The 27,322-nt window shown below is 43.8% G+C and overlaps 1 protein-coding gene across 2 annotated transcripts in view; it reads left to right on the top strand.

Annotated features, from left to right (window-relative positions):
• The window catches only part of CDON (cell adhesion associated, oncogene regulated), a 98,659-nt gene extending 72,632 nt beyond the window's left edge, over positions 1 to 26,027 (top strand). For both annotated transcript variants that reach the window (XM_077839830.1, XM_077839829.1), the window contains exons 16-20: positions 554 to 781; positions 1,987 to 2,273; positions 4,805 to 4,884; positions 19,305 to 19,558; positions 21,793 to 26,027. In XM_077839830.1, the coding sequence (XP_077695956.1) occupies positions 554 to 781; positions 1,987 to 2,273; positions 4,805 to 4,884; positions 19,305 to 19,558; positions 21,793 to 21,959 (1,016 nt within the window). In that variant the 3' untranslated portion in view covers positions 21,960 to 26,027. The remainder of the gene's footprint in view (positions 1 to 553; positions 782 to 1,986; positions 2,274 to 4,804; positions 4,885 to 19,304; positions 19,559 to 21,792) is intronic.
• Positions 26,028 to 27,322: the final 1,295 nt, after the last annotated feature.

Raw genomic sequence — 27,322 nt, 5'->3', positions numbered from 1 at the left:
ACTGTAGTGCAGGTGTCATATTGACGTCGTCTTGAATTTTGTAAGATTTCTACCTGGTTGTTCGTTTCCTGAAGAATGCAGTTTTGAAAACAGTAAAGGTTAGCAGGGTTCACATCAGATAGAAGTAAGGCGTCTGGCAATGGTTAGTTGACAGAAATGCATATTGTGGTTTTTCCTGACCTCAGAAGTGGAAAGATTTGTATTCTTTCTGGTTGGAAGCTAGTGCCATCTCGAGCAATGCTTACATTCAATTGCTTGTTGAAGTATAACCTGGCTTAGATACATGGGTTATGAGTAGGTAGATAATAGGCATGTTCTAAGACAAACAGTTATCATCCAGTGTTAGTTGACCTCATCAGCTAATGTAAAAATCTTGAGCTGAAAATTTCTGTCTACAAATCATTGGGATACTAAATTCAATGGTAGATATTTCCACTTCATAACTGTACAGTTGAATAACAGATAAATAAACACATGTAGAATAACATTTCTGCAGACTTCTCATTCCAAGTTGGGTTCACAAGACCATGTGTGTCTCCTGTATTTCAACCAGTGAAACGCACACCTGGAGCATCGGAATATCCAGTGAAGGACCTGAGTACACCACCTAATTCTCCTGATCGTGGGGGTGGAGGCAATGCTGGCCCATCAAATGGCCCTGTTCGGAGCAGTGACATGCTATATCTGATTGTGGGCTGTGTCCTTGGAGTGATGGTCCTTATTCTGATAGTTTTCATTGCCATGTGTCTGTGGAAGAATCGTCAGCAAAACGCCATGCAGAGTAAGTTATTCTTGGTTTCCTCTCCTCCCAGTCCAAGTTTAATATGAAAAAATATGATGGTAATGAAAGTTAGACAATAAATATGGAGCTTTATATTGAATGTTCCAAATGCATACTCTCTGTTATGGTCAAACTGGTATTTGGTTAGTCATAGAAACTCTTCACTTACGTGTTACTAAGGAACATGGCGTGATGAAGGAATTTGTGAAAGTAGTAATGTGTCTGTTTCTCTGCATTGAGTCCCATTAGAGGATTGAGCCATGTATAGATTGCTGCAGTGTTCTGCTGCACTGTTGAAGACGCCATTCTTTGGATAAGTTATTGAGGCCCTGATCTGGCAACGTGTTTAGACATGTGCCTAACTTGAAGCATATTAATAGTCCCTTTGTTTTCAGTGGCAGTACTCCCATGCTTAGACTTAAGCATGTGCGTAAGTGGTTTTCTAGGTAGCCGTATAAAGCCAACATTCTTTTTGCTTCGCTCTAATTTTTCCAGATAAAGGGAAAGATCTTGTGGCACTTTTTTTGAGGCTCATTGTAGTACTGGCGACAGGCTGTGGAGCAGCTGTTAATAAGCAGAAACCTGCCAGTTTCTGACTAGAAACACACTGTGAAGTACTATGGAATACTAGTTTATAGCACCGTACAAAAGCTATCCGCTTCTATTCCCAGCAAATACTCTGAGCAAGCTGAGTCTTATGTGACATTTTAAATAGCTCCCTCTGTTTCTGGTACTTTAATTAGCTTTATCTGTACCGTCTGTGGTGCTTTAAATATGATCCATACTCCCCACCAGCAAACCCAAATTCTGCAAAACCTCCTTTGAAACTGAGCAGGACCAAAATAAGTTAAATTGTCTCTGCCATAGAGTTGATCATGCAAATGATCCTGTTTTAAAATCCTATTTTTACAGAGCAACATCTTCTGCTAAATTCTTTCCAGACCAAGAGGATTAGTGTGTGGACATAGCTATTGTAGAGATGGAAAACATTTGCATATTAAGCACTTAGATGTTACAATTTGTGGCTACTATAAAAACCCTGAAAAGGGTTAGATGAGTCACTTCTGTATCTCTGAAACATGCATCTGACTTTGGTTTTAGAAGTATGATGAAAAATAAAATACTCTTTAATCATACATTGAATACTTAGCAAAATTATGCTAACAAAGTGTTCTAATTTTTTCCCTGTGGGTCTCTCTTTGCAGAGTATGACCCTCCTGGTTACCTCTACCAAGGTGCAGACATCAATGGGCAAATGGTCGAATACGCTACTTTACCAGGCACAAGCCGCGTCAATGGCAGCATACATGGAAACTTCATCAGCAATGGTAGTCTCAGTAATGGCTGTCCACACCTCCATCACAAGGTTCCCAATGGAGTTAATGGGATCATGAATGGTGGCTTGACTGGAGGGACTGGCCTTTACCCAGGGCACACCAACTCTCTATCCAGGACACACATGGATTATGAACATCCCCATCATTTAGTGAATGTAAGAGGGCTTTGACTCACATATGATGTAAGGGTCCTGATCTTGACTTTGGAATTTTATTCACGGTGTGAAAGGAAGCTCCAGCAAGTCAAGTCAGTTGTGGAAATACTAAAGTCTTTGTGCTGAAGCTAACAACTACCAGTTACCCCATCTTTGTTCCAGTGGAAGTAGCTGGGCGTGGTGTTTCTCATACTTTCATCTTCAGGGCTTTCCTGTGGAGATTAGGATTAGAGGCACCAATAACTGTATTTAGTCTGGAGAGTCTCCTCTTACCCTTGTTTTTAGTCTGAGAGTTTTGAGACTCGTGCAATGCTGGATTGAGATACTGTACTGTATATATGGTATTTCTCAGTCTTTCTATCAGATTTAATGATGGTTCCTGAGTTTTCAGCTTCACAAATTGACTGTTCCCCACAAACACACACACACACACACCTGTTTCAGATCTGTGATTTGTAAGCTGTGCTATTAAGTTTACCACAGCCTGCACATAGCTGGGGTCTCATAAAAGAAAAAGTCCCTCCGGTCTTGAAATACAACAACATAATAAATAAGTCTGCCTTACTGAGTCCCTTATTTGCAACTTTTGAGACTAATTTCTTGAAGTAACAAAAACTGGTCTTAACCTGTGATCCAGCCTTTGTGTGCTGTGGAAAAATATTTAATTTTCTGAAACGTGTTCCATTTCCAAGAGAGAATAATGATTTCATTATTGTCTGTGGAAACAGGTGGGTTACTTTCAGACTTACTCCACTTTTATCACTGGTTCTACTCAAAACTGTGAACGTTGCCCAGGAAAAGTTCAAAAAGTCTATGTAATGAATGCTGTTTCCAAAGGGGAAAAAATGAAATGATTGTTTGCTTTAGTAATTGAACACAAGTACTTCATTTTATTCAACAGCAAATTGCCACTTACACAGTAGTTGCCACTTCAGATAACTCCAGGTTGGAACGTGGACTATTCATCTCATCACATGGTCTCCTTTTTGCGCCACAGTTTAAGTACCAAAGGTGCAGTTTTTCCTTTACCTAAAAGAACAACCATGGCCAAAAGATTTCTTATGTTGTAAAGCTATCTAACCAACATTAGCAATGGGGATCCTCAAAAGCTTTGGTATTTTGGTTTAGACAAGCACACAGATGTGGTTCTCCAGATATCTGGATGCTGCATGGACTGTAGATACTATACAGACAGGCTTTCTTATGAACTCTGTGGCTAATATTTTGGGGTCCCTTCTTCCAGGTAGAAATCACAGAGCAAGGCTTGCCCTAAGCTTATGTACATGGTGTACAACCACATAGGACCCTGTGTTCCAGGTGCACGTATGTGGGGCTGATCTTCAGATCCCTGCGCTGTTCTGGGTGGAGTAGGCCCATGAGAGTGCCACAGGACGTACTGTTTCTAGAGGACTGTCCCTTGTAAATACCTGCCTTTCTTTTCATCTCCCCATTTGGAATGGTGTGGAAGGTTGTTGAGACAAGGATGTCCGCAGCTGACCACTCCTGCACAGAACAAGTGAGACTTACATAATCACAATACAGAGCAAAGGAACTTTATATCCCCATTCTCACTGGCATCCCTCTTAATGCTCCAGTGTTTGGGAAAATGAAGAAAAGAGGCCTGGGGGAGAGACATGGTGTGAGTGGTCCCACAGGTCCCACACGTATAAGTGCACAGGTCTGCAAAATGTAGGACCAGACCCGGTGCAGAGACATACGAAAATAAGAAATACTGGAGAAGAAGCAGTTATGCAACTTAACTCAAACTCAGAGGTTGAATTAGTTTTCCCAAACTCGCGCCCCTTAAGAAAATGCAGAATTGTAACACAACAGCACAGTACCATTTTCAAATGACTCACATCAGTGTCCGCCTAGTATTTAACAATGAGGTATGTGTTAATCTGGCCATTTTACTTGCTTGCAATGGGCCTGTTCAGCCAAAACCAACAACACAAAATCCCTCGCACCCCAGAGTCATTGCTGGCGAAGGAATTACCCCATCTGTAAAAATATAAAATGTTTCAAAAGTCTGTTTAGTGAAGTAAACTGATCTAATCGGAGTAATTACAGGAAAGTGGGATGGGTTTATGTTGTGACATCAGCCCTGAATATTTAACACCCTGTCACCCCAAACGGGGCACAGTTCTCTAATGAATAGGAATTTGCTTTCATGTCTGTCATCAGCGTTAAAAATAAACATATTTACAGTGTGTTTATTAAATTAAACCTGGACATATTAGACTGAAAATAAGCCAGGGAAATTACTACATACTTGTCTAAGGTACAGTTATTTACTTTTCTCTGACACAAATGCTGGCAGAAAACTCAGCTAGACTTTGTATAATAGAAGCTCAGTATTCCCATGCCACATTACAAAACACAGATCTGAAGATTGATAAGGTGATTAAGATTCAAAATTAAATGAGAAGTCCTGGGGGTTAACGTACATTATGCCCATTTATCATAGACTACATCTTGTATGCCTGTGTTGCCATTCATTTTGGGTTGTTTCTTTCCCCTTCTTCCTCCAGGGTGGTGGAATGTACACAGCAGTGCCTCAGACCGACCCCTCGGAGTGCATCAATTGCCGGAACTGTCGGAACAATAACAGGTAAGTTAGAGTTACACCTCTACTTCTTGGTATCACCTTCAGTGAGCTTTACAAACCACAATCTCTGCAGCACTGTTATGAGTGTAAATGCTGATGATCCCGTTTTACATATTGGAAGCAGAAGCTGAGAGGTGGTGACTATAGCTGGTGAAAATTTTCCAACAAAACTTAGTTTCGTCAGAAAATGTCGCTTCGGTGAGTGAAATGTTTCACTGTACCTGCTACATATTTAGCTAAACTTCCATTGAAACAGCAGTGTGCCCTGACGCTCTGCCTCCTCGCCTTCCTTTAGCTCCAGGGTGTGGAAAAGCAGATCAGCAAGCACACTGCCTCAATCTATTTCTTGTGCACAGAGAGACAAAGTCCCAGGGCAACTTTAGCTCTGGGGGACTCGCAGTGCCTTTCTGGCTCCCAGAGCTGGGGGGTTGGTGAGGAGGCAGCGCTGCTGGGCTCAGCCTGCTGGAAGGTTGTCAATTTTACTCATGAAGCCATGTCTCTGTGGCTGGCAGGCTCCCTGCAGTGGAACAGCTTATTGAAATTCATGTTCTTGTCAGTTTCACAGCTGCCAGGATGTCAGTTTCACATTTCCTTTCAAGAGCACAGCATTTCAGTGTTTCTGAAATGAACGTTTTGGGCATCTCTGGTTTGTCAGAAAATTTTAGTAAATTTGTTTTTGTTCTGAATTTGGATGAAAACAATCAAAACCCCCAAACTTTCCAATTTCAGCCAACTGTGGTTGTGATTTAGCCAAGGACACAGTGGAAGTCAGTGTGAATGTGTTTGACAGATGAGTCTCAAAGGTGATCAGCTGATGAACAAAGTATACGAACCTAGATAGGATTGAATAAAGCCAGTATTAGACCCCTGTAGTTGCTGTTGCTCAAATCATTAACTAACCCTTGCTGGGTTTTATTGGGTTTGGGGTTAATGGGGAGGGTTGACCTTTGGTCTCAGTTGTATGTTTCTTTCCTTCAGTTTCATGCGATAGACAATTCTAAATTGAGCATAAAAAGGTTAGTTTGTCAGCTACCATTCACGTTCTTACTGTCTGTTCTGTATTATGAATTTATTATGCCAGCAGATCGAGGGATGTGATCGTTCCCCTCTATTCGACATTGGTGAGGCCTCATCTGGAGTACTGTGTCCAGTTTTGGGCCCCACACTACAAGAAGGATGTGGAAAAATTGGAAAGAGTCCAGCGGAGGGCAACAAAAACGATTAGGGGACTGGAACACATGACTTATGAGGAGAGGCTGAGGGAACTGGCATTGTTTAGTCTGCGGAAGAGAAGAATGAGGGGGGATTTGATAGCTGCTTTCAACTACCTGAAAGGGGGTTCCAAAGAGGATGGCTCTAGACTGTTCTCAGTGGTAGCAGATGACAGAACAAGGAGTAATGGTCTCAAGTTGCCATGGGGGAGGTTTAGGTTGGATATTAGGAAAAACTTTTTTTACTAGGAGGGTGGTGAAACACTGGAATGCGTTACCTAGGGAGGTGGTGGAATCTCCTTCCTTAGAAGTTTTTAAGGTCAGGCTTGACAAAGCCCTGGCTGGGATGATTTAGTTGGGGTTGGTCCTGCTTTGAGCAGGGGGTTGGACTAGATGACCTCCTGAGGTCTCTTCCAACCCTGATATTCTATGATTCTATGATGATTTTCTTCCATCTTCTGAAATCCCCTGAGACCATTTATAAAACCAGAGCAAGTGTGTTGGGGGTCACAGCATTCCGTCTTTATGGAATGCAGAATTTGAGGCTCTTGTGGCATGTGGTAGAGGTTTGGCCAGCCTCATGCTCTGGGCATGTCACAGCTGGAGAAAGGAGATTCCTTTATAGAATTCAAGGTCCAGTATACCTCCTGTATTAAGGTTAGGTGTTTTTCACTTAAAGTAGGGATTTTGGCCTTTTTTCTCTGAAGAATGTGTCTTCTCCAAACTAACCTTGCACTGGTGAGTAAAGATTATTTGTTTTCAGGATTTTTGACTAAATCTTGATTTAGTTTGCTAAAATTAATTTAAAAATGGAACCTTAGAATTCAGTATCTCACTTTTTTGAACCCGTTCTGCTAGGAAGTGCCTGATTTGTTGTCATTCAAACTCCCCATATTCTTAAAACTCATTACCATCTACCTTCCCCTAGTAAAGATGGCCACTGTTGGCCATTGTTAACTGGACTGAAGCCATAAATCCTCCTCAAGGAGGATGCTACCATCTCACTAAGGCTATATCTGCACTGCAGCTTTACACGCTAGCTCTGCCCGAGCTACAGTGCTCAAAACACAAGTGTGGCTGTGGTGGACAGGCAGCAGCTCAGGCTAGCCACCTGAATACAGCCCCATTCAAGATCCTAGGTATGTATTAGCCCACACCACTGCAACCCTACTATTTTTAGCATGCTGGCTGCAGAGATCTAGTCATGTACATCTCCCTGAGCTGAGAATTGCACCTCCCAACTGCAGTGCAGAGATACCCTAAAGCTATCAAATTTCTTACCTTTCAAGTCTGCCTGGGTGTGACACAAGCCATTGACATGTGACAGATGGCCATAGTGAGGAACATATTTTTGTGCAAGGCACTTTAATTGACTAATTCTTTTTTTTCTTGCTTTTGAGCACATTGTCTCATACTGTCAGAATTCTTTTCACATTTTTTAAAAAGAAAACTGGAAAATTAGGAATTCTGTCATGTGTAACCAAAGGGTCACCTCACATGTTATCAGCAACATTTGAACCCTAGGCCTTCAGATCTCTAGCTGATACATGACTCTGTGAGATCATAGAATCATAGAATATCAGGGTTGGAAGGGACCTCAGGAGGTCATCTAGTCCAACCCCCTGCTCAAAGCAGGACCAATCCCCAATTAAATCATCCCAGCCAGGGCTTTGTCAAGCCTGACCTTAAAAACTTCTAAGGAAGGAGATTCCACCACCTCCCTAGGTAATGCATTCCAGTGTTTCACCACCCTCCTAGTGAAAAAGTTTTTCCTAATATCCAACCTAAATCTCCCCCACTGCAACTTGAGACCATTACTCCTTGTTCTGTCCTCTTCCACCACTGAGAATAGTCTAGAACCATCCTCTCTGGAACCACCTCTCAGGTAGTTGAAAGCAGCTATCAAATCCCCCCTCATTCTTCTCTTCCGCAGACTAAACAATCCCAGTTCCCTCAGCCTCTCCTCGTAAGTCATGTGTTCCAGTCCCCTAATCATTTTTGTTGCCCTCCGCTGGACTCTTTCCAATTTTTCCACATCCTTCTTGTAGTGTGGGGCCCAAAACTGGACACAGTACTCCAGATGAGGCCTCACCAATGTTGAAGAGAGGGGAACGATCACATCGATCTGCTGGCAGTGCCCCTACATGTATATCCCAAAATGCCATTGGCATTCTTGGCAACAAGGGCACACTGTTGACTCATATCCAGCTTCTTGTCCACTGTAACCCCTAGGTCCTTTCCTGCAGAACTGCTGCCTAGCCATTCGGTCCCTAGTCTGTAGCGGTGCATGGGATTCTTCCGTCCTAAGTGCAGGACTCTGCACTTGTCCTTGTTGAACCTCATCAGATTTCTTTTGGCCCAATCCTCTAATTTGTCTAGGTCCCTCTGTATCCTATCCCTACCCTCCAGTGTATCTACCTCTCCTCCCAGTTTAGTGTCATCTGCAAACTTGCTGAGGGTGCAATCCACACCATCCTCCAGATCATTTATGAAGATATTGAACAAAACCGGCCCCAGGACCGACCCTTGGGGCACTCCACTTGATACCGGCTGCCAACTAGACATGGAGCCATTGATCACTACCCGTTGAGCCCGACAATCTAGCCAACTTTCTATCCACCTTATAGTCCATTTATCCAGCCCATACTTCTTTAACTTGCTGGCAAAAATACTGTGGGAGACTGTGTCAAAAGCTTTGCTAAAGTCAAGGAACAACACGTCCACCGCTTTCCCCCCATCCACAGAGCCAGTTATCTCGTCATAAAAGGCAATTAGATTAGTCAGGCACGACTTGCCCTTGGTGAATCCATGCTGACTGTTCCTGATCACTTTCCTCTCCTCTAAGTGCTTCAGAATTGATTCCTTGAGGACCTGCTCCATGATTTTTCCAGGGACTGAGGTGAGGCTGACTGGCCTGTAGTTCCCAGGATCCTCCTTCTTCCCTTTTTTAAAGATGAGCACTACATTAGCCTTTTTTCAGTCGTCCGGGACTTCCCCCGATCGCCACGAGTTTTCAAAGATAATGGCCAATGGCTCTGCAATCACATCCGCCAACTCCTTTAGCACTCTCGGATGCAACGCATCTGGCCCCATGGACTTGTGCACGTCCAGCTTTTCTAAATAGTCCCGAACCACTTCTTGCTTCACAGAGGGCTGGTCACCTCCTTCCCATGCTGTGCTGCCCAGGGCAGTAGTCTGGGAGCTGACCTTGTTCGTGAAGACAGAGGCAAAAAAAACATTGAGTACATTAGTTTTTTCCACATCCTCTGTCATTACGTTGCCTCCCTCATTCAGTAAGGGAGATACATGAGTAACCATGTGTGGACCTTCTGCTCGAGAGGAAAGTGAACTGCATTTGACCAGCAGGTGACTCAACAATTTGCTAGACAGCAGTAAAATGCTAGGAATTGGGATTGCCTCATTTCTAATTATTAGACGTTAGTAATTGTATTCCTGGCTCTGGCATGGAAGAATGGTCTAGTAGTTACAGACCACATAGTCAAGTACATCAGATTGGGCAGGTTGTTTCTGAGCAACAGGGTGGCTGAGATGGGGTCTGCCATATCAGAGATCTCAGTTCTGTTCCTAGCTCTGCTACAAGTGATTTTGTGCAACTTCTGTTCCTTGATTTGTAAAATGGGGTGGCTAATACTAGCCTCCTCAGTATTAAGGGCTGTGAAGTGCAGAAGTGTATAAGCAACAGGGAGTGGAAGAGATGAGATTTAAATTCAGGTTTTCTCAGTTCCCAGCTCAGTGCACTTACTGCTAAGCTAAGGTTTATTTTGATGGGATTCTGTCTTCCCTCTCCAAGACCGAGAGCCTGGTTCAGTTGTAATTCAATTGAGAGCTGTGCTTGCCGTGTGAAAAGTGAGGCTACCCCCTAGTAAAGGTGGTCATCTCTTGGTTCTTGTTCCAATGGGATTGAAGCCCATCACAGGTCAAGGCATCTCCACTTGTATTCCTTCTCCATGGTCCCTGAAAGGCACCGCCTCTAGCCTCCCAGCTCCTCAACAGTCACCTCTCTTGGGTAGAGACCTATGTCTCTCTCCATCCTGACTGAAGTTTTTTCCAGCCTGCACAGATCTCTGCCAACATTGTGATGTCCACAGCAAGCTAGACTGCCTAAACAGGACAGAGTCTGTGCTTTGCTTTAAATGCAAAAGCTTACAAACAGCATGATTGCCATAACACTTCCTGGGTTCACATCCTTTTCCCCCCTGAGAGATGTTACATACAATTCTGGCCCACAATACTGCATAGACTTTAAGGCCAGAAGGGACCACCATGATCATCTAGTCAACGTCCTGCGCACTGCAGGCCACAGAACCTCCCCCACCCACTCCTGTAATAGACCCATCACTTCTGGCTGAGATACTGACATCCTCAAATCTTGGTTTAAAGTCTTCAAGTTACGAAGAATCCACCATTTACTCTAGCTCAAACCAGCAAGTGACCTGTGTCCCATGCTGCAGAGGAAGCCAAAGCCCTCAGGGTCTTTGCCAGTGTTACCTGGGGGAAAAGTCCTTCCAACCCCAACCCCAAATGATCAGTTAGACCCAGAGCATGTGGGCAAGACCCCACCCTTCCCCTCCCCCCCCACCAGACACCTGGGAAAGAATTTTCTGTAATAACTCGGAGCCCTCCCCATCTAGTGTCCCATCTCTGGCTATTGGGGATATTTGCTAATAGCAGCTATGTATTGTTTTCATTTCATACTGTGGACTCCACAGATACCTAAATGTAATTCAGTTAGGTTTTTTCAAGGATATTGCAGGAAATTGCCATATCTGTCACAAAGCCAAAAGCTGTCCTCAGGAAAGAGAACTGCCCCTTAGACTGTGTGGTTAGAAATTGATTAAAGATCTTTTGCCATCAACCTTGTCCCCAGCAAAATCATGTAGCAGGTCCTCAAGGAATCCATTTTGAAGCACTTGGAGGAGAAGAAGGTGATCGGCAACGGTCAACATGGATTCACCAAGGGCAAGTCATGCCTGACCAACCTGATTGCCTTCTATGATGAGAGAACTGGCTCTGTGGATACAGGGAAAGCAGTGGATGTGATATATCTTGCCTTTAGCAAAGCTTTTTATACAGTCTCCCACACTATCCTTGCCAGCAAGTTAAAGAAGTATGGATTGGATGAATGGACTATATGGTAGAGAGAAAGCTGGCTTGATTGTCGGGCTCAAGGGGTAGTGATCAATGGCTCGATGTCTAGTTGGCAGCCAGCCAACGGCATATTGGCTGCATTAGTAGGAACATTGCCAGCAAATCAAGGGACGTGATTATTCCCCTCTGTTCGGCACTGGTGAGGCCACACCTGGAGTATTGTGTCCAGTTTTGGTCCCCCCACTACAGAATGGATGTGGACAAATTGGAGAGAGTCCAACAGAGGGCAACGAAAACGATTCGGGGGCTGGGGCACATGTCTTACAAGGAGAGGCTGAGGGAACTGGGGTTATTTAGTTTGCAGAAGAGAAGAGTGAGGGAGGATTTGATAGCAGCTTTCAACTACCTGAAGGGGGGTTCCAAAGAGGATGGATCTAGGCTGTTCTCAGTGGTGGCAGATGACAGAACAAGGAGTAATGGTCTCAAGTTGTGGTGGGGGAGGTGTAGGTTGGATATTAGGAAACACTGTTTCACTAGGAGGGTGGTGAAGCACCAGAATGGGTTACCTAGGGAGGTGGTGGAATCTCCCGTGCTTAGAGCTTTTTAAGGCCCGGCTTGACAAAGCCCTGGCTGGGATGATTTAGTTGGGGTTGGTCCTGCTTTGAGCAGAGGGTTGGACTAGATGACCTCCTGAAGCCTCTTCCAACCCTAATATTCCATGATTCAATCAGGGAGTAGAGGCGGAGGTTTCTTGGGGTGAGAAGTTCGAGAGACTGGAGCTTATGGCTCTCTAGCATCTGTTTGAAGCTCTTCGGTTTGACAAAGCTCTTCCAGTTCTCCATGCTGAGAAGCAGTGACTGGCCTGGCTGAGCAGTTGTGACACTTCATGGGATCTGCCTTGCCCCATCAATACAGGCATTGTCCTTCTGGACTTTTAGGCAGGATTGATAGCTCCTGCTGCCTCTCCTTCTCCAAACATCCCTGCTCCCTCCATCCCCACATGCCATAGGGGATGTTGGGTGCATCCCTGCTGCCTTCCTTGCACCGCCAAAACACTCCAGCACTAGCTGTATGAAAAACACAGAAAATTTCCTCTATAAAAACTTTGTTTAAAAGGGATTAATGTGGGTTAAGGATGACCTCAACCTTGAATGCTTAATCTACCTGTTGCATTGCTATTGGGCTGTACCTGGCCTCATTGCGTGAATCGCTTCAATGCTGCTGATCCCGGAATTTATCCACCAACTTTGGCTGATATTACTGATAATCTTAGTAGGGATGTAAATATTAAACGGTTAACCGCTAAGTATTAGTCTTACCATTAATATATTGCAGTTAACGTTTAAAACAGATTGCCCCTACCCCCACATCCAAGCACACCATGGGCATTAACAAATCCACCTCTTCCCTATCAGCATCCTGCTCCCCACTCAGGGCCAGCAGCAAGGGGCACATGAGCGGAATTAGTCAAAGTCCCCTGATATACCAAGGGAGACTGGGTCACGTGATGGGGAGACTGGTGTCACCATGACAGGTTCTCCCTGCTGCCATAACCCTCCTGGATCACATGATAGTCTCTCCCTTCCCTTCCCCCCACCCACCTCCCGTCGCCATGACAGTGCACAGGAGGGAGTTCTGATGGGGTACCAACTAGGGATGTAAAATATTAAACGGTTAACTGATACCCATTTAAACTATTGCAATTGTATTTTTAAGTGATATTTACATCTCTAGATCTTATGAGTTTAAATTCTGCATTTAAATTCAAACCAAATATAAATGAATGGTTTTTCATTATTTAGCACAGTGGTTTTCAACCTTTTTTGATTTGCAGGCCCCTAAAAAATTTCAAATGGAGGTGTGGACCCTTTTGGAAATCTTAAACAGTCTGTGGACCCCCACAGGTCCATGAACCACAGGTTGAAAACAATTAATTTAGCATATTTAATGGCAGGCAGCTAATATGGAATGGTTCTTAGCAGTGGTGAGCTGGAGCCGGTTCGCACCAACCGGTTGTTACATTTTGAAGCAGTTTTAGAACCGGTTGTTAACCCGCTTCCCTGCAGGGGGCGCTGAGCCTTTGATGGGCTCTGGCCGGGAAGTGATGTAATTCCTCCTCCGGCCGCCGGGGGCGCTGTGCTGCGGGAGCCACGTGGGCTGCCGCCTTGCCCTGGGCACGAGCCCTGGTGCTGCTGCTGCTCCCCTGGCCCTGGGGCTCCCGCTGCTGCCTGGGGGGTCCCCGGCCACTCTGCTGGGCCTGGGCTGCGTCCTGCTGCTCTCCCCATGAGCACCCACCACCCTGCCCGCAGCCAGCCCCTGTCTCCAGCCACCCCTGCACCCCCTGCCCTGCCTGCAGCTAGCCCCTGGTGCACCCCCTGCCCTGCCTCCAGCCACCCCTGCACCCCCTGCCCTGCCTCCAGCCACCCCTGCACCCCCTGCCCTGCCTCCAGCCACCCCTGCACCCCCTGCCCTGCCTCCAGTCACCCCCGCACCCCCTGCCCTGCCTCCAGCCAACCCCTGCCACACGCACCCCCTGCCCTGCCCACAGCCAGCCCGTCTCCAGCCACTCCCGCCCGCAGCCAGCCTCTGCCGCACCCCCTGCCCTGCCCGCAGCCAGCCCTGTCTCCAGCCAGCCCTGCACCCCCCTGCCCTGCCTGTAGCCAGCCCCTACCTCCAGCCAGCCCCACACCCTCCTGTCTCCAGCCAGCTCCACACGCCCTGCCCTGCCCGCAGCCAGCCCTGCACCCCCTACCTCCAGCTAGCCCTGCCCCAGACTCCTGTCTGCAGCTTGCCCCACGTTTACTGGTGCCCTGCAGTTCCCAGGGCAGTAACCCTGCACACCTGCTTCAATGAGGGGGGCAGGGAGCAGCTGGGACCCACACATGTGCACACCCTAGGGTGACCAGACAGCAAGTGTGAAAAATCAGGATGGGGTGGAAGGTAATAGGAGCCTATATAAGAAAAAGACTCCAAAATCGGGACTGTCCCTAATAAAATCAGGACATCTGGTCCCCCTAGCACACCCCCAGGGCGTGGCGGGGCCCCACACACGTGAAACGGAGCTCATTTCTAGCTCAGGCTCATCTTTTTAAAAAAGAACTTTCGGCAGGGTTACCACACATCTGTGTTTTCCCAGACAGGTCAGGCTTTTTGGTTCTTAAATCGCCGTCCGGGAAAATACAGACGTATGGTAACCCTGTTGGTACCAAAAATACATACTGGGGCACACCCCTTAAATCAGAACTTTTTATAGGGAACCGGTTGTTAAGATTTTGGCAGCTCATCACTGGTTCTTAGCCACACTAATAGTGAGATTTGAAATTTGTGTCTTGGATCAGATTTGACCTCTGTTCTGCACTGTTCACCTGTAGATAAGCATAATTCTTCATGTTATAGTAAGGATTATAGTCCATTTGCATTTCTCCTTCACTAAAGAACCTGATGCACGTGCCTTCGAGTACTCCTATCTGGTGGGTTTCTGTGTACTTAACCAAATGGCTGTTCAGTTTCTGCTTGTTTTTTTGATCAGTGCCAAAGTGTGTTGCTTGTGGTACGTCTGTATCAGTACCAGTATTTCCAGCAATGGCCCTCTCTAAGCAGGCTTTCACGGTACAGTGGTGAAAACACCTGCATTTCTGTCTACACTGATGCTTACACTGCTGCTACCACTGCTGCAGTCGAACCACTGCTGATAGTTGAACTATGAATACTCATTTTTCTAGTGTGGACAGGGCCAATGAGACTGCAATTTGTGTCAGTTTTCCCAGTGAAAGGCTCTCCGGTACTTTTAAAATGGGCACACTTTTTTTTTTAATGTTCTATATTTCTATTATATACAGCAAGCACATGTAGGCAAGATATTTTGTCTGCAGGTTCAACCCAGGTAGGGCTGCTTCTCTCTAACCCTTCTTTGTGTCCCACACCAGGGCAATATTTGTATTTTGTGGTCAGATTCATTAGCAGCACATAAACTCTAAATGGACCAGCAAAGCAGTATTCAGCCAATTTGTAATGTAAGTTACTAAGAAGTCGGGTCTATAAATCAGGTCATGGGTTGGTTTTGGCTTTTTAGCATTGAGATTTGATTTGAAATGCATTTTCCACTGGACAGATTTTATACTATCATTCATACGTGCTCTGTGTTGGAGGTGTAATAACTAGTTTTAATCAGAGTTTTAGTATGGACCATTGGATTTAAATTTAATGAGCCAAATTAATTTACTAAAACTCCACTCCAGCCAATGCCGTTATACCAGGAATGATGTTGAACACGTGTTTCAAAAGAAGAGCCCCTAAACATGCAAAAACAAACATTTAAAATGGGTTTCACTAAAGGAATTGTTTATTTTTAAAAAAAAGGGATTCTAGTCAAAACCTCTGTGGAAAGAAATGTCAACTAATGAATGGATTTGTTTGAAGACCAGATGTGTTGCATTTGAGTTCTGCAGTGGCTTTTGTGGTATTTCTGTTCTTGGAATCATAAGTACTTGGAGACTGTTTTAATGTGAGGTGATGGACAGAAAATGGAAGTTGCCGTGCCCTGGCACTTCGTGTTGCTATTGTCATAGGAACGTTTGGGAGGGGAGTTCATCCCATGGGGCTGCTTCACTCCACTTCCAGGGATACCTACGAGGACAGATAGATTCTTACTCCAAAGTCCATGTTTTGACCTGCTCCGAATTGTCCATTTCATCTCCCCATGACTGCTACATTCCTTGGTTTTTGGGCCCTGGAAGATTAATTATCTTGATTCTGGTTTTTTTCCAGCAAGTCTGGTCTTCGCTTTGGTTTCATGTGAGAGACCCGAGTAAGCACTGGAATAAAAAATTGCCCAGGGAGGTGGTGGAATTTCCATCATTGGAGATTTTTAAGAGCAGGTTAGACAAACACCTGTCAGGGATGGTCTAGATCAGTGGTCCCCAATGCGGTGCCCGTGGGTGCCATGGTGCCCGCTGGGGCATTTTTGTGCACCCACAAGACACCCTGCCGCCGAAATGCTGCCAAGGAGCATGGCCGCCTTAGAACCACCCGCCAAAATGCCACCGAGAAGCGTTGCCATTTTGGCGGTGATGCTTGGCATTTCGGCGTCCGGTTCTAAGGCGGCCACGCTCGGCGGCGGCATTTCAGCGGCAGGGTGTCCGGCACCCACCACGGCAATATGCTATTCCTACAGAAAGGTTGGGGACCACTGGTCTAGATAATGCTTAGTCCTGCCATGAGTGCAGGGGACAGGACTAGATGCCCTCTCAAGGTCCCTTCTAGTCCTATGAGTTTATGGTTCTGAGGTTTTGTACATAAGGTGACCATGTTTAAAACCAGAATTACAGTCCCCTAGAACCTCAGTCTCAATCTCTGAATTGTTTTAGATAGAATCCCCTTAAATATGATCTTTGTGCTAATCAGAATGACCTGATCGAAATACTTTGGGGGAACTAAATAGGAGCAACTTCAGCAGTTACCTTGCATAGAAGCTCTTCACATAGAAACTATGAATTTGAATATATTTTCTTCCCTTTAAATAGAAGGTGAATTCTGTTAACTTTCATGCTAAAGGATTAGTTACCTGTCAGTGGGGGGGCTTCTGAATGCAGATATGCTGTCATTGTCAGTGTCTCCCAAAATAGCTACGTAATAGTCTTCCATCTTCCCTTGCAGTCTAACAATCAAATGCTGGAGTGACCGACCCATTTAACTCTTCTGAATTGCATGCTCTTGAAAAACTAGAACAGCATGGGTTCTGTTAACGAGATGCAGATGTCTCAAAATAGGCATTGAACTTCCTAATGCACACAATCGGCTCTGAATACTGAAAGTTCAGCAGTTTATGGAATGCCAAATAACACACAAACCTGTAGCCAGTTCTCACAGGCAAGCTGTCCAGGCTGACACAGGCATTTAAGGAAAAAGGGTGAGAACATCTTGCATTTCCCAGTGCCAAAAGAAACTTGGTAATAAGACAGTTCTGACTTCAAATAACATACTGACTTCTCCCAGTGGCACTCTCCTATACAATGCACTACACGATGGTGACTCTGCATACCCAGAAAAGCTTGTCCTCATAGAGGGACACGAAGAATACTTCACTCGTTAGAATGCGGCCTGAATAAACCTTGAGTAATTTTCCTGCTTTGCAGGTGGTAAAATGGGCCTCTTCTGTTATTTTGAGCACAGTGACATGTGTAGTAAGTTCTCACACAAACCGTTCAGATTTGTGTGTGGCAGAATACACAAAGCCCTTAGTTTATTTATATTTTTAATTTAACACAAGTGGAAATAAATGATTTCGGTCTGAGGCACTCAAACTAAGCTTTTTTTCTTTTTTCTTTTTCGCTACCAAATAAGTAACACAGCAACTGAATGAGCGCGGTTTCACACAGCACAGCCTAGTGGTTCTCAAAATTGTATTTCATACACTCGTTTGTAAAGCGTTACCATTGCAGCAATTCCTTATTGAGCTCAGATGTGATTTGGTAGTCCAGCATTGCGAAACGCACTCTTCCACTTGCATATGTGCTAGATCTTTCAAATATGTATGAGTGGTTTATTTTGGTGGCATAAATATGCTCTCGTGTTTAGAAATAAGTACTCTTTAACTTTTTTCCGGATTGATTTCTTTCCATCAGCAAAAGGATATTTTATCATGTTAAATACATTGTGCTATAAATCTGATAAACGTGTTTCAGATCCTGTTGGAACTGTGTTTATTGACTGGTGCCAGCTCAGAATGGCGCTGTGTGATCAGCATGGTGACTGGTGCTATACAAGGAACTAAAATGAGATGGGATAGTTCTGCGCATGGTGCATATAGCAGGAAGGGTTGTGCATTTAGATTTGGCAGTAGAAATTGTTCTGAGCTGTATCCATTTGGCATATCACTGGATAATCTGTGTAATATTTGAGAACCCTGTCTGACTCTCATGAGCACTTCCAAACGTTGCTATGGCCAAGGTAATTGTGTGTAAACAGATATGCTCTTCTTTGTAATCAGCCTGCTCCTGCTGCTTGTTGATGAGTTGTGGTGTCGCAATCCAGGGTTTGTGTCCTTAATAAGTGAATCCTGCAGAATTAGTAAGTTTCTGTTGACTGCCAGAGTGTGGTGAAAGTGAATGACAGGTAGTGAGGTTCTGGTGAAATAATTGTTGTAATTTTTCTGCAATGTGGTAGATTTGCTGTATGTCACTCTCCATGCTAGATTTCGGAACAAAGGCTGCACTCTTCTTACAGCTCATACAGCTTGTTTCAGAGCATTCCAATTCATCTGACTGTTCTAAATATGAAAGTTTGAGCTGTGTAAAAATTACTGGTACATATGGAGTCATACTGGAGTGGTCTCTCCTGGGCTTTCACATTTAACGTGGCTGTTACAAATGAAGCTGCTAGCACTGCTGTGCCCAGGACTTGAGGAACTGCAACATAATTGGCATTTTCTCTATTTAGGATGAGATAATGCTAGGCATATATCTATAAAGGGCTTTTGCTATAAACTTCTTTCTGTTTAAAGGTTAAGTAGCTCAGCTGTCAAGATTGATTTCCCAGCTTGCCTTCAGTTTCAGAGTCCAGAATGAGTGTCTTTGATATAGTAACTTTTCAATTTATACAAAGAATAGTAAGTTTTTACACTTAGAGTGCTGCAGTGGGTTGTATGTAGTTCCTCTGTTCACATTAACTAGCTTAGCAAAGCCTATTTTTAACATGAGCTGCTCGATTGGTTCGTTGGATTTGTAACTTAAACTCTGTGTCGGGGCTTTTCAAATCTGCATTACAAAGCTGACCAAATGAAGGAATGTGTTCGCAAGTCACTTAATTGACAATAGATGGAAAAAATGCTAAATAAATAATTCTCTGAACGTTTTTCAGCCATCTGGTGAGCTGGGCAAACAAGTATTTAATTGTGAGTATATTTCCCCCCCAAAAGTCTGAATTTATCTGACAGAATAATTGTAATTTAATCCACCAGCTCTACTATATTTACTGTATTCAGTAATTGAGATTTACTTGATGAAGTATTCAAAAACTTCTTCAATCCCTTGTAGTTGCTAGAACAAAGAATCTGGAGAGATCAGGACTCCGTGAGTGATTCTTCATTTTGGTTTAAATTCACAGGTGTTTCACCAAAACCAACGGCACTTTTAGCAGCAGCACGCTACCTGTTGTGCCCCTCGTAGCACCTTATCGGCAGGACGGTTTAGAGATGAAACCGCTGAATCATGTGATGGCAGCCATGTGTCTAGCCTCCACTGTCCCGGAACGCAGCATCGAGATGGAGGAAGACAGCAAGGAGAAAGTGGAGCAGCCATCTACTCAGCATTCTTGCTGTCAGGAAAATATGAACCAGATTAACATAGATTACCCAGAAGGTATGCCAAAATTAGGGGAGAATAAATCTTGGCTTCCAAACTGCGTGCTTATTGTACAACAGCTGTAGGGTGCTTAATCTGGCTACACAGAAACTAGCAATTAGTCTCGGAAATGGAAAGCCAGACTCTGCAAGGTGTTGATCAGCTTGCAGCTCCCCCTGAAGACAATGGAAGTGAAGATATTAAAATGCCTTCCAGATGCATGCCCTAAATAATGAGTGTTCTAAATGGAACCCCCCCCCAGTACACCTACTCCAGATGATGTGATGACTGATTTATTTTGAATGCTATTTTTTTTAATAATCTTGGCCAGTACCACCTTAGGCGTTGCTCTTATCAGATCTCATATTCTAAGAAGAATCAGGCTGGGTAATTACGTATATGAGACCTCTAGGGAAAGCCCAGGTACCTGCAGGAAGTGGAGTTAATTCAGAGTTAGCTAGGGGATGCACCAAATGGGGAAACTGGAATTTAGGAATAAACTGTCTTGTTCTTTTGGGCGGCAAGAGCTGAAAGCATCACACATTCCTTTATAGCTCCTGGCTGGCCCCAAAGAGAGAGAGATTGTGAGCTTCCCAGCTGAAAAGACAGGTTGGATCAACATGGTGTTTAGAGGGGGTAAAGACAAAGGATCAAGGGTCCTGGCAGTTCCTTCCCACCCCATCATTTTGCCTTTTCTTCTTCTATGAAACAATCTCCACTGGGCTATGGCAGCCCTTCCTTTTTTGTGCAGGTTAACAGTAAGTGCACCCCAGTCCCCAAGTCCCGTTGAAGCATTCTCCTGTAGTGTTCAGTACCTTAGACACTGAATGCTCACAGAATTATCAGGTTAGCTATCCCCATGGGAATGGTATATGCACCAGCTTGTATGATTTAAGTCAGGATCAGCTCATATGTAACATCAAAGCACTGAGATATATTTATAGTGAAAACAATCATAAGTTTATTATCAAAGATTAAGATGTAAGAGACAGTGAGTAAGGATAATGGTAATAGAAGGGTTATATATAAAACAAAATCATAACACGCACAGGTGCAGCACCTAGGGGGGAGGAGGGATGCTGCAGCACCCCAAGGTTTTAGCTGGGGCTCTGCTGCCTGCCTGCTGGATCCCCAGGTCCCGGCCTACTGGCTCTGGGGACGGGGAGGAGGAGCGGACAGAGGTAAGGGGGCTGGCTTTCAGCACCCCCACTATTCAAAGTGTTCCCGCACCACTGATAAGTTTAATCTCTAGAAAGCGGGTTAGCAGTCTAACCTTCTGTCTAAGAACGTTTGTCTGACCCCAGATGTCTTTCGCAGTGTTTCGGCCAAGCCTGGTTGAGATTCCATTTGCATGAATGTAAACACGCTGTCCCTTTATTTCCTCAGGTGTAGGATAAAGGGGAGTCTCCTTGCCTTCTACTTACATCCCTATTGGTCACTGACCTTAGAGACAGCAGAATCTCCCCCCTCCCCACCCCCATTACTTGGTTTTTTTCCTCTGTTCTTTTCCTGTTGATCCTGTATGCAAATGGATCTTTCATTGTGTTGCCTAACACTACTTAATTTACATTTGACAGAGAGATACACATCTTACTCTCTGTCTGGAAGAAACTTTTTTTTCTCTTTGGTTGGTGACAGACTTTAAAACCTATATTTTCAGTACATGTACACAGCTCCTTAAATATCCATGCGTACATCAGGTAACGATTATGAGGATCAGTATGACATAATATTTTTCTTAGAAACCTCACAACCTCATAACCTCATTTATGGATAAATGTCATAAAAATGGTGTGCTAGGAGTGATGAGTTTGTCAGGCCTCTTATGAGTTCCTGTTACACAACTGTGAACCATTTGGCATTGAGAGGTTCTTAGGGTCATAATGTATTTGTATGTTTTAATTAGATCAGTGAGGCAGCTTGCCGTTTGAAACTAGGGCTTTCCCCATAATCTCCCAAGGAAGCAAAGCCGCTATCCACAATCTGATCACTAAATCTAGTGATAACTGGAAGTACATTATTAAAAGGCCTAGAGAACAGGGAAATGTATCATGAGAAATGCCCTAGGAAATTAGCAGTTCCTGCTAGGGTTTAACACTGTACAGCGTCCAAACTAATTTTCACTTTTAGTGGAAAGCAAAGGTTTCCCCAGTTCACAAGTCTGCATTTGGAGACTGGTGGGGCAAGTATGCTGAAATAGTGAAGGGGCGAGGAGAGATTTCATGCTAATATAAACTGCTCTTGGTTTGCAGGTGACATCTGTGCACATTCAGAAACATCAGATCATATTTTGAGCTGGAGTCCTCTTATTCTGCAGCCTGTTTCAAAGGACTGTAATGAAAAATCAGGATGGAATTCGCCTGGTGTCACTTTAAACAGCTCCGGGGACCTTCGGCAACTCCAGATGCAGGAAAGCTGAAGAAGCAGCAGCCATTTTCCCACTTAAAGCCAGTAACTGCACAGCAGAGTCACTGACAAGGACTGACAGAGGGGTGTTAATTCTAACAGAGAGAGTCACTATTTATTTTTTTGTAGTAGTGTCATGAATGTATCTTGTTTAAAATGGTTGCCTTTTTATATTATTTATGCCTTGAGAAATTCCTTTGTTTTTTCCACACCCTGTGGAATTAGCCTGGTTATGTATAAAGTTTTGTAATAATATAAAGAACAACGATGGGAAATATATAGTGTGTTTTCCATGGATATTGCCAGCATGAGAAGCACTTCTGCAGAGGAGCATAAATGTTTAGTATGCAGACTTATTAGAGTGGATCCGACCCGAGTGGTTCTGAAGTTCATAGCAGATTATAGCCACCCTATCAAGCTGCCGTGTCACTGGCATTTGTTGCAATATTTTTACAGCTAATTTCTCTGACTACGCTCAAATGCTGCTGTTTCAGGCTCTCTTAATGGAAAGAGATTTGATAATGGACCCCAGCCAATCTGTTTATACGAATGATCCAGCTGGTTGAATAGGTCTACATCTGATTTGGGAACCTGAGTCCAGCATTCAGCTGGATACTACTTATCATATTTTGAGTTATCTCTAAAGTATTGGAAAATCCCTAGTGTTCAGAGAATTTCATAATTCCCAAAACTGTCATGCCTTCTAGCAGGAATGATTTATCTGAACATTCTTACTGGAAGGTCACTATTTGTTGTTTTTAAAAGTATTAGTCATCTAAATAGGGAACAGAAAGTATTCCATATAACTTGTGGGATCAGCTATATAATATACATAAGGAATAATCTACATGAATAATTTGTGAACAGCCTAGAGTCTGAGCATTGTTTATCCAAGCTCGTTAGCACATAGTGATTGCTCTGAACATATTCGTTATTGTTAAAGGCTCTCAACCAAAAAAGGCTGCTACATTCAGAAGAGTTATTGGCAGTGAGTATGTAACTGTCTCTTACTAGCTGATTGTTTTTCATTCTTGTGCAAGTTTTAAATTTCGCTGCAGGTAAGTCGGGTTGAATTTTCTCAGTTTACATCTTAAACCTGCTCATGCATGCGCACCTTTCCTTCAGAGCAGGTGGGATTGATATACCAAGAGTAAATGCCGGCAGGGCAAAGTGAACTCACTCTGAAATGTCCAACTGCTTCAGTTTCTACAGCACATTAGTACATACTTGCCACTAATTCCACTAGCTTCATTTCCAGCTTAATTGCCTCAGATTGGACCTGTTCAATTTACAGTGGAACCTCCAGTGCTTGGTACTTTTCTAATCCCCCCACAAGCTAATATTCAGCAGTGCCGGTAGTTGCAGATCTCTAAACGTAACCCTGGTTAGCAGAGGCAGATCTGTGGTGAGGCTCACATTCCTAAAATATCATCGTCCAAGATGCACCGTTATCACAAATGATTCAAACTAAAGTATAACGAACGTTTTGTGATACTTTAGCCCGGCTTGCTTGCTGCGCTTACAAAGGCAAAGTTCAGTCCTTTGCCATGGATCTCCCAGGGCCTGAATGGTATTTTAACTCCATGGTTTGAGAAAAAGGGAAAATGTATCATTCGTGTAATAAGGCTCTCTTCGCCTGTTAAATAAGAGCACGGAGGTGTTGCTTTAGAAAATTGAGCCTGGTGCTGTCGTAGACGGTGTCCAACAAACCACAGCTCAGACAATGGCTGGGTACGAAGAAATCGGCCTGTATCTCAGACGTAGCAGCTGGAGTGTGACGTAGGTGTTGCAATGTTAACTGCTCTTTTTTTCCAAATTTAATCAGAGTAAATAAAACAAACTTTCCCTTGTAAAACACCCTATCCAAAAATCAGAGCCTGTAAGCCAAGGAATGAGGCACATAACTCGCTGTTACTGCCACCCTCAGGCAAGGTGTGTGCAGTCTCCTTTTAATGGAATGAATGTTTCCCTAGCTAGAGCGAGAAACACCCCGAGGGGCGGGAGAGAGGTAAAGCTGCCCTGTTTGAATCACAAACCCCTTGCAGGAGAAACCAGGAGGTGGCTACAGGTGCACTGTACAGTAGCATCTCAGAGTTACAAACACCCGAGTTACGAACTGACCGGTCAACCACACCCCTCATTTGGAACCGGAAGTACGTAATCAAGCAGCAGCAGGGACCCCAAAAAGCTAATACCGCACCGTACTGCATTAAACATACTCTCCTGAAAGACAGTAAGGGGAAAGCAGCATTTTTCTTCCGCCTACTAAAGCTTCAAAGCTGCATTAAGTCAATGTTCAGTTGTAAACTTTTGAAAACAACCAGAACGTTTTGTTCAGAGTTACGAACAACCTCCCTTCCTGAGGTGTTTGTAACTCGGAGGTCCTGTGGTACCACACTGAGTAAGATGTGTGTATCATAAAGACTGACTCTGTACTTTTCTAACTATTGCAACAAATGTCAAATGCGGCCTGCGTGTATACAGTGTGTGAAAATGTTATATATAATATAGGATGTATATTATATATTTTGTAAATTCAGCCCTTAAATGAGAACTTCCTGGGTTTGATCTAGGTCACTATGCAAGAGTTTATTGCAGTGGGAAACTAGTTGATGCTGCTTTTGCTCGGTGGATGGGAGAGGGGGCCGCACCAGATGTGGACACGAGTTCTCTATTCCTGATGTCCAGGTGTACAGCGTGTGCTAATGGATTAGTCTGCATGTTTGTGAGACCTAATTAGCGTCCAAGGAAGGCAGACTCCTGTCGTAGTGTGATCTATTGAGTGCAATGGCCGATCTCGTGAGGTTACGAAAGTTGCCTGTTAGGAGAACTAGCATATTAAATGCTTTGACAGAGAGATCCAGGAAACTCTGCTGTAAGAGTTTGGTAGTTTGGAGCAGGAAACCAAGGCAGGTTCGTATGAGTCCTTGGGACATAAACTGCTTTGAAAGAGTCAGATTTTGCGGGTGGGGTTTCTACTCAAGGAAGAGATTGTTGTAATCTGCCATGTTAGCAGAGTCTCATCATGGACTGCTTTATTTATAATGATTAACACTGTTTTAAGTGTTTTTCTTTTATTGTATTTTATTTATAAAAATATATATATGTTTGCCTTTCTTTTTAGGGGTCATGTGTTCTCCCAACTATAGGTGCATAATTATAAAACTCTACACAAATCCTGCATAGATGCTGTGATTCCCAGCTCATGCACATCAGTCCAGTCTCATCCTTAGACTTCAGCTAGTATCAGCTCCCCAGGAAATGCTGGAAGGCCTTTCCCCTCTGAAAACCCGCCTTGTTCTTTAAAGCTGGCTTGGTTTTGTGCTTTTAATGTTGTTTTCCTTTAAAATCTAGAGGGCACAGGGGCTTAGGGGGATGTGGGAAGTAGACAAACTCTAGAATCCTGGGTTCATTGGCAAGGGTTTTGGCACCAGGGGGATGAGATGCATTGGCAGAGCTGTGATGAGGAAACTTTTATATTAACTGCCTATGTTATGCTTGACTCTAGCCAGTGTTAAGTTCTTTGCTTCTGTGGGCACTACATAACCTAGGGGTGGGTTTGTTTGTTTTTAAGAAGGTTCACTGACATCAGACCTATGTACATTTCCCTTTTTTACCCTGTTTTTTAAACACTGAGGCCCTCTGAAGCTTCCTGGTTTTACTAGCCAAATCTTGATCTCTCAGAAACAATCCATTTACAAATCGTGTTTCAAACCTTTCCTCTTGGTACGTGCTCTAGTTACGTAATGGTGTGTCTCAATATGGGTCTATGATATAAAACAAACAAACCAACCCTCCCTGATCCTCCCGGTATCTGAGAGTGTCATTCCGCTGTCGTACTGCCCAAGGGAAATGTTTTTCTGTATTTCACCTGTGTGGTCTTTGAAAGCAATGACTTAAAGATGCATGGTTTTTGTATCATATAGAAAAATATACTATATTTTCCTAAAAAAAAAAAAAAAAAAGAGTTGTAATATTCTTTTGAAATTGTACATATTTTTAAATGATGTAGTTTTTGGCAGAATTTTTTTGGTGGTTTGATTAATATTAAAGAGAATGCTGCTGCTTTGAGTGATGCTTATTAGATTGTGTCTGCTCTTGAATCGACAAGTGGTGTGAATTCTCGTTAGCTGAAAGCTACTGATACTAGAGAAAAGGTCAGACTAGCTATATCACTACTTAATATAGGCCAAATTATTTACTACTTTCATATTTAATTGTGCTTCACCAAATTTACCCTACCCTAAAGAACAGTGAATTGCCAACAATATTTTAAGTCGTAGGCAAGGACTAGAAGAAGCCAATGGCCTTTTTAAAAAAGAGAGTGGATCGCTGATATGGCTTAGACATAAATGATCTGGAAAAAGGGGTAAACAGTGAGGTGGCAAAATTTGCAGATGATACAAAACTAGTCAAGATGGTTAAGTCCCAAACAGACTGTGAAGAGCTACAAGGGGATCTCTCAAAACTGGGTGACTGGACAACAAAATGGCAGATGACATTCAGTGTTGATAAATGCAAAGTAATGCACATTGGAAAACGTAATCCCAACTATACATATAAAATGATGGGGTCGAAATTGGCTGTTACCACTCAAGAAAGAGATCTTGGAGTCATTGTGGATCGTTCTCTGAAACCATCCACTCAGTGTGCAGTGACAATCAAAAAAGCGTACAGAATGTTGGGAATCATTAAGAAAGGGATCGATAATAAGACAGAAAATATCCTATTGCCTCTATATAAATCCCTGGCACACCCACATCTTGAATACTGCGTGCAGATGTGGTCGCCTCATCTCAGTTGGAATTGGGAAAGGTTCAGAAAAGGGCAACAATAATTAGGGGTATGGAACGGCTTCCATATGAGGAGAGATTAATAAGACTGGGACTTTTCAGCTTGGAAAAGAGACGACTAAGGGGGGTATGATCGAGTTCTATAAAATCATGACTGGTGTGGAGAAAGTACATAAGGAAGTGTTTTCTCCTAACACAAGAACTAGGGGTCACCAAATGAAATGAATAGGCAGCAGGTTTAAAACAAACAGAAGGAAGTATTTCTTCACACAACTCACAGTCAACCTGTGGAACTCCTTGCCAGAGGATGTTGTGAAGGCCAAGACTATAACAGGATTCAAAAAAGAACTAGATAAGTTCATGGAGGATAGGTCCATCAATGGCAATTAGCTAGGATGGGAAGGGATGGTGTCCCTAGCCTGTTTGCCAGAAGCTGGGAACGGGTGACGGGATGGATCACTTGATGACCACCTGTTCTGTTCATTCCCTCTGGGGCACCTGGCATTGGCCAGTGTCAGAAGACAGGATACTGGACTACGTGGACCTTTGGTCTGACTCAGTCTGGCCATTCTTATGTTCTTTC

The sequence above is a fragment of the Eretmochelys imbricata genome, chromosome 22, assembly GCF_965152235.1.
Source record: "Eretmochelys imbricata isolate rEreImb1 chromosome 22, rEreImb1.hap1, whole genome shotgun sequence".
NCBI lineage: Eukaryota > Metazoa > Chordata > Testudines > Cheloniidae > Eretmochelys > Eretmochelys imbricata.
Note: the sequence above shows the minus strand (reverse complement) of the source record. Positions and strands in the feature narration are given on the sequence as shown.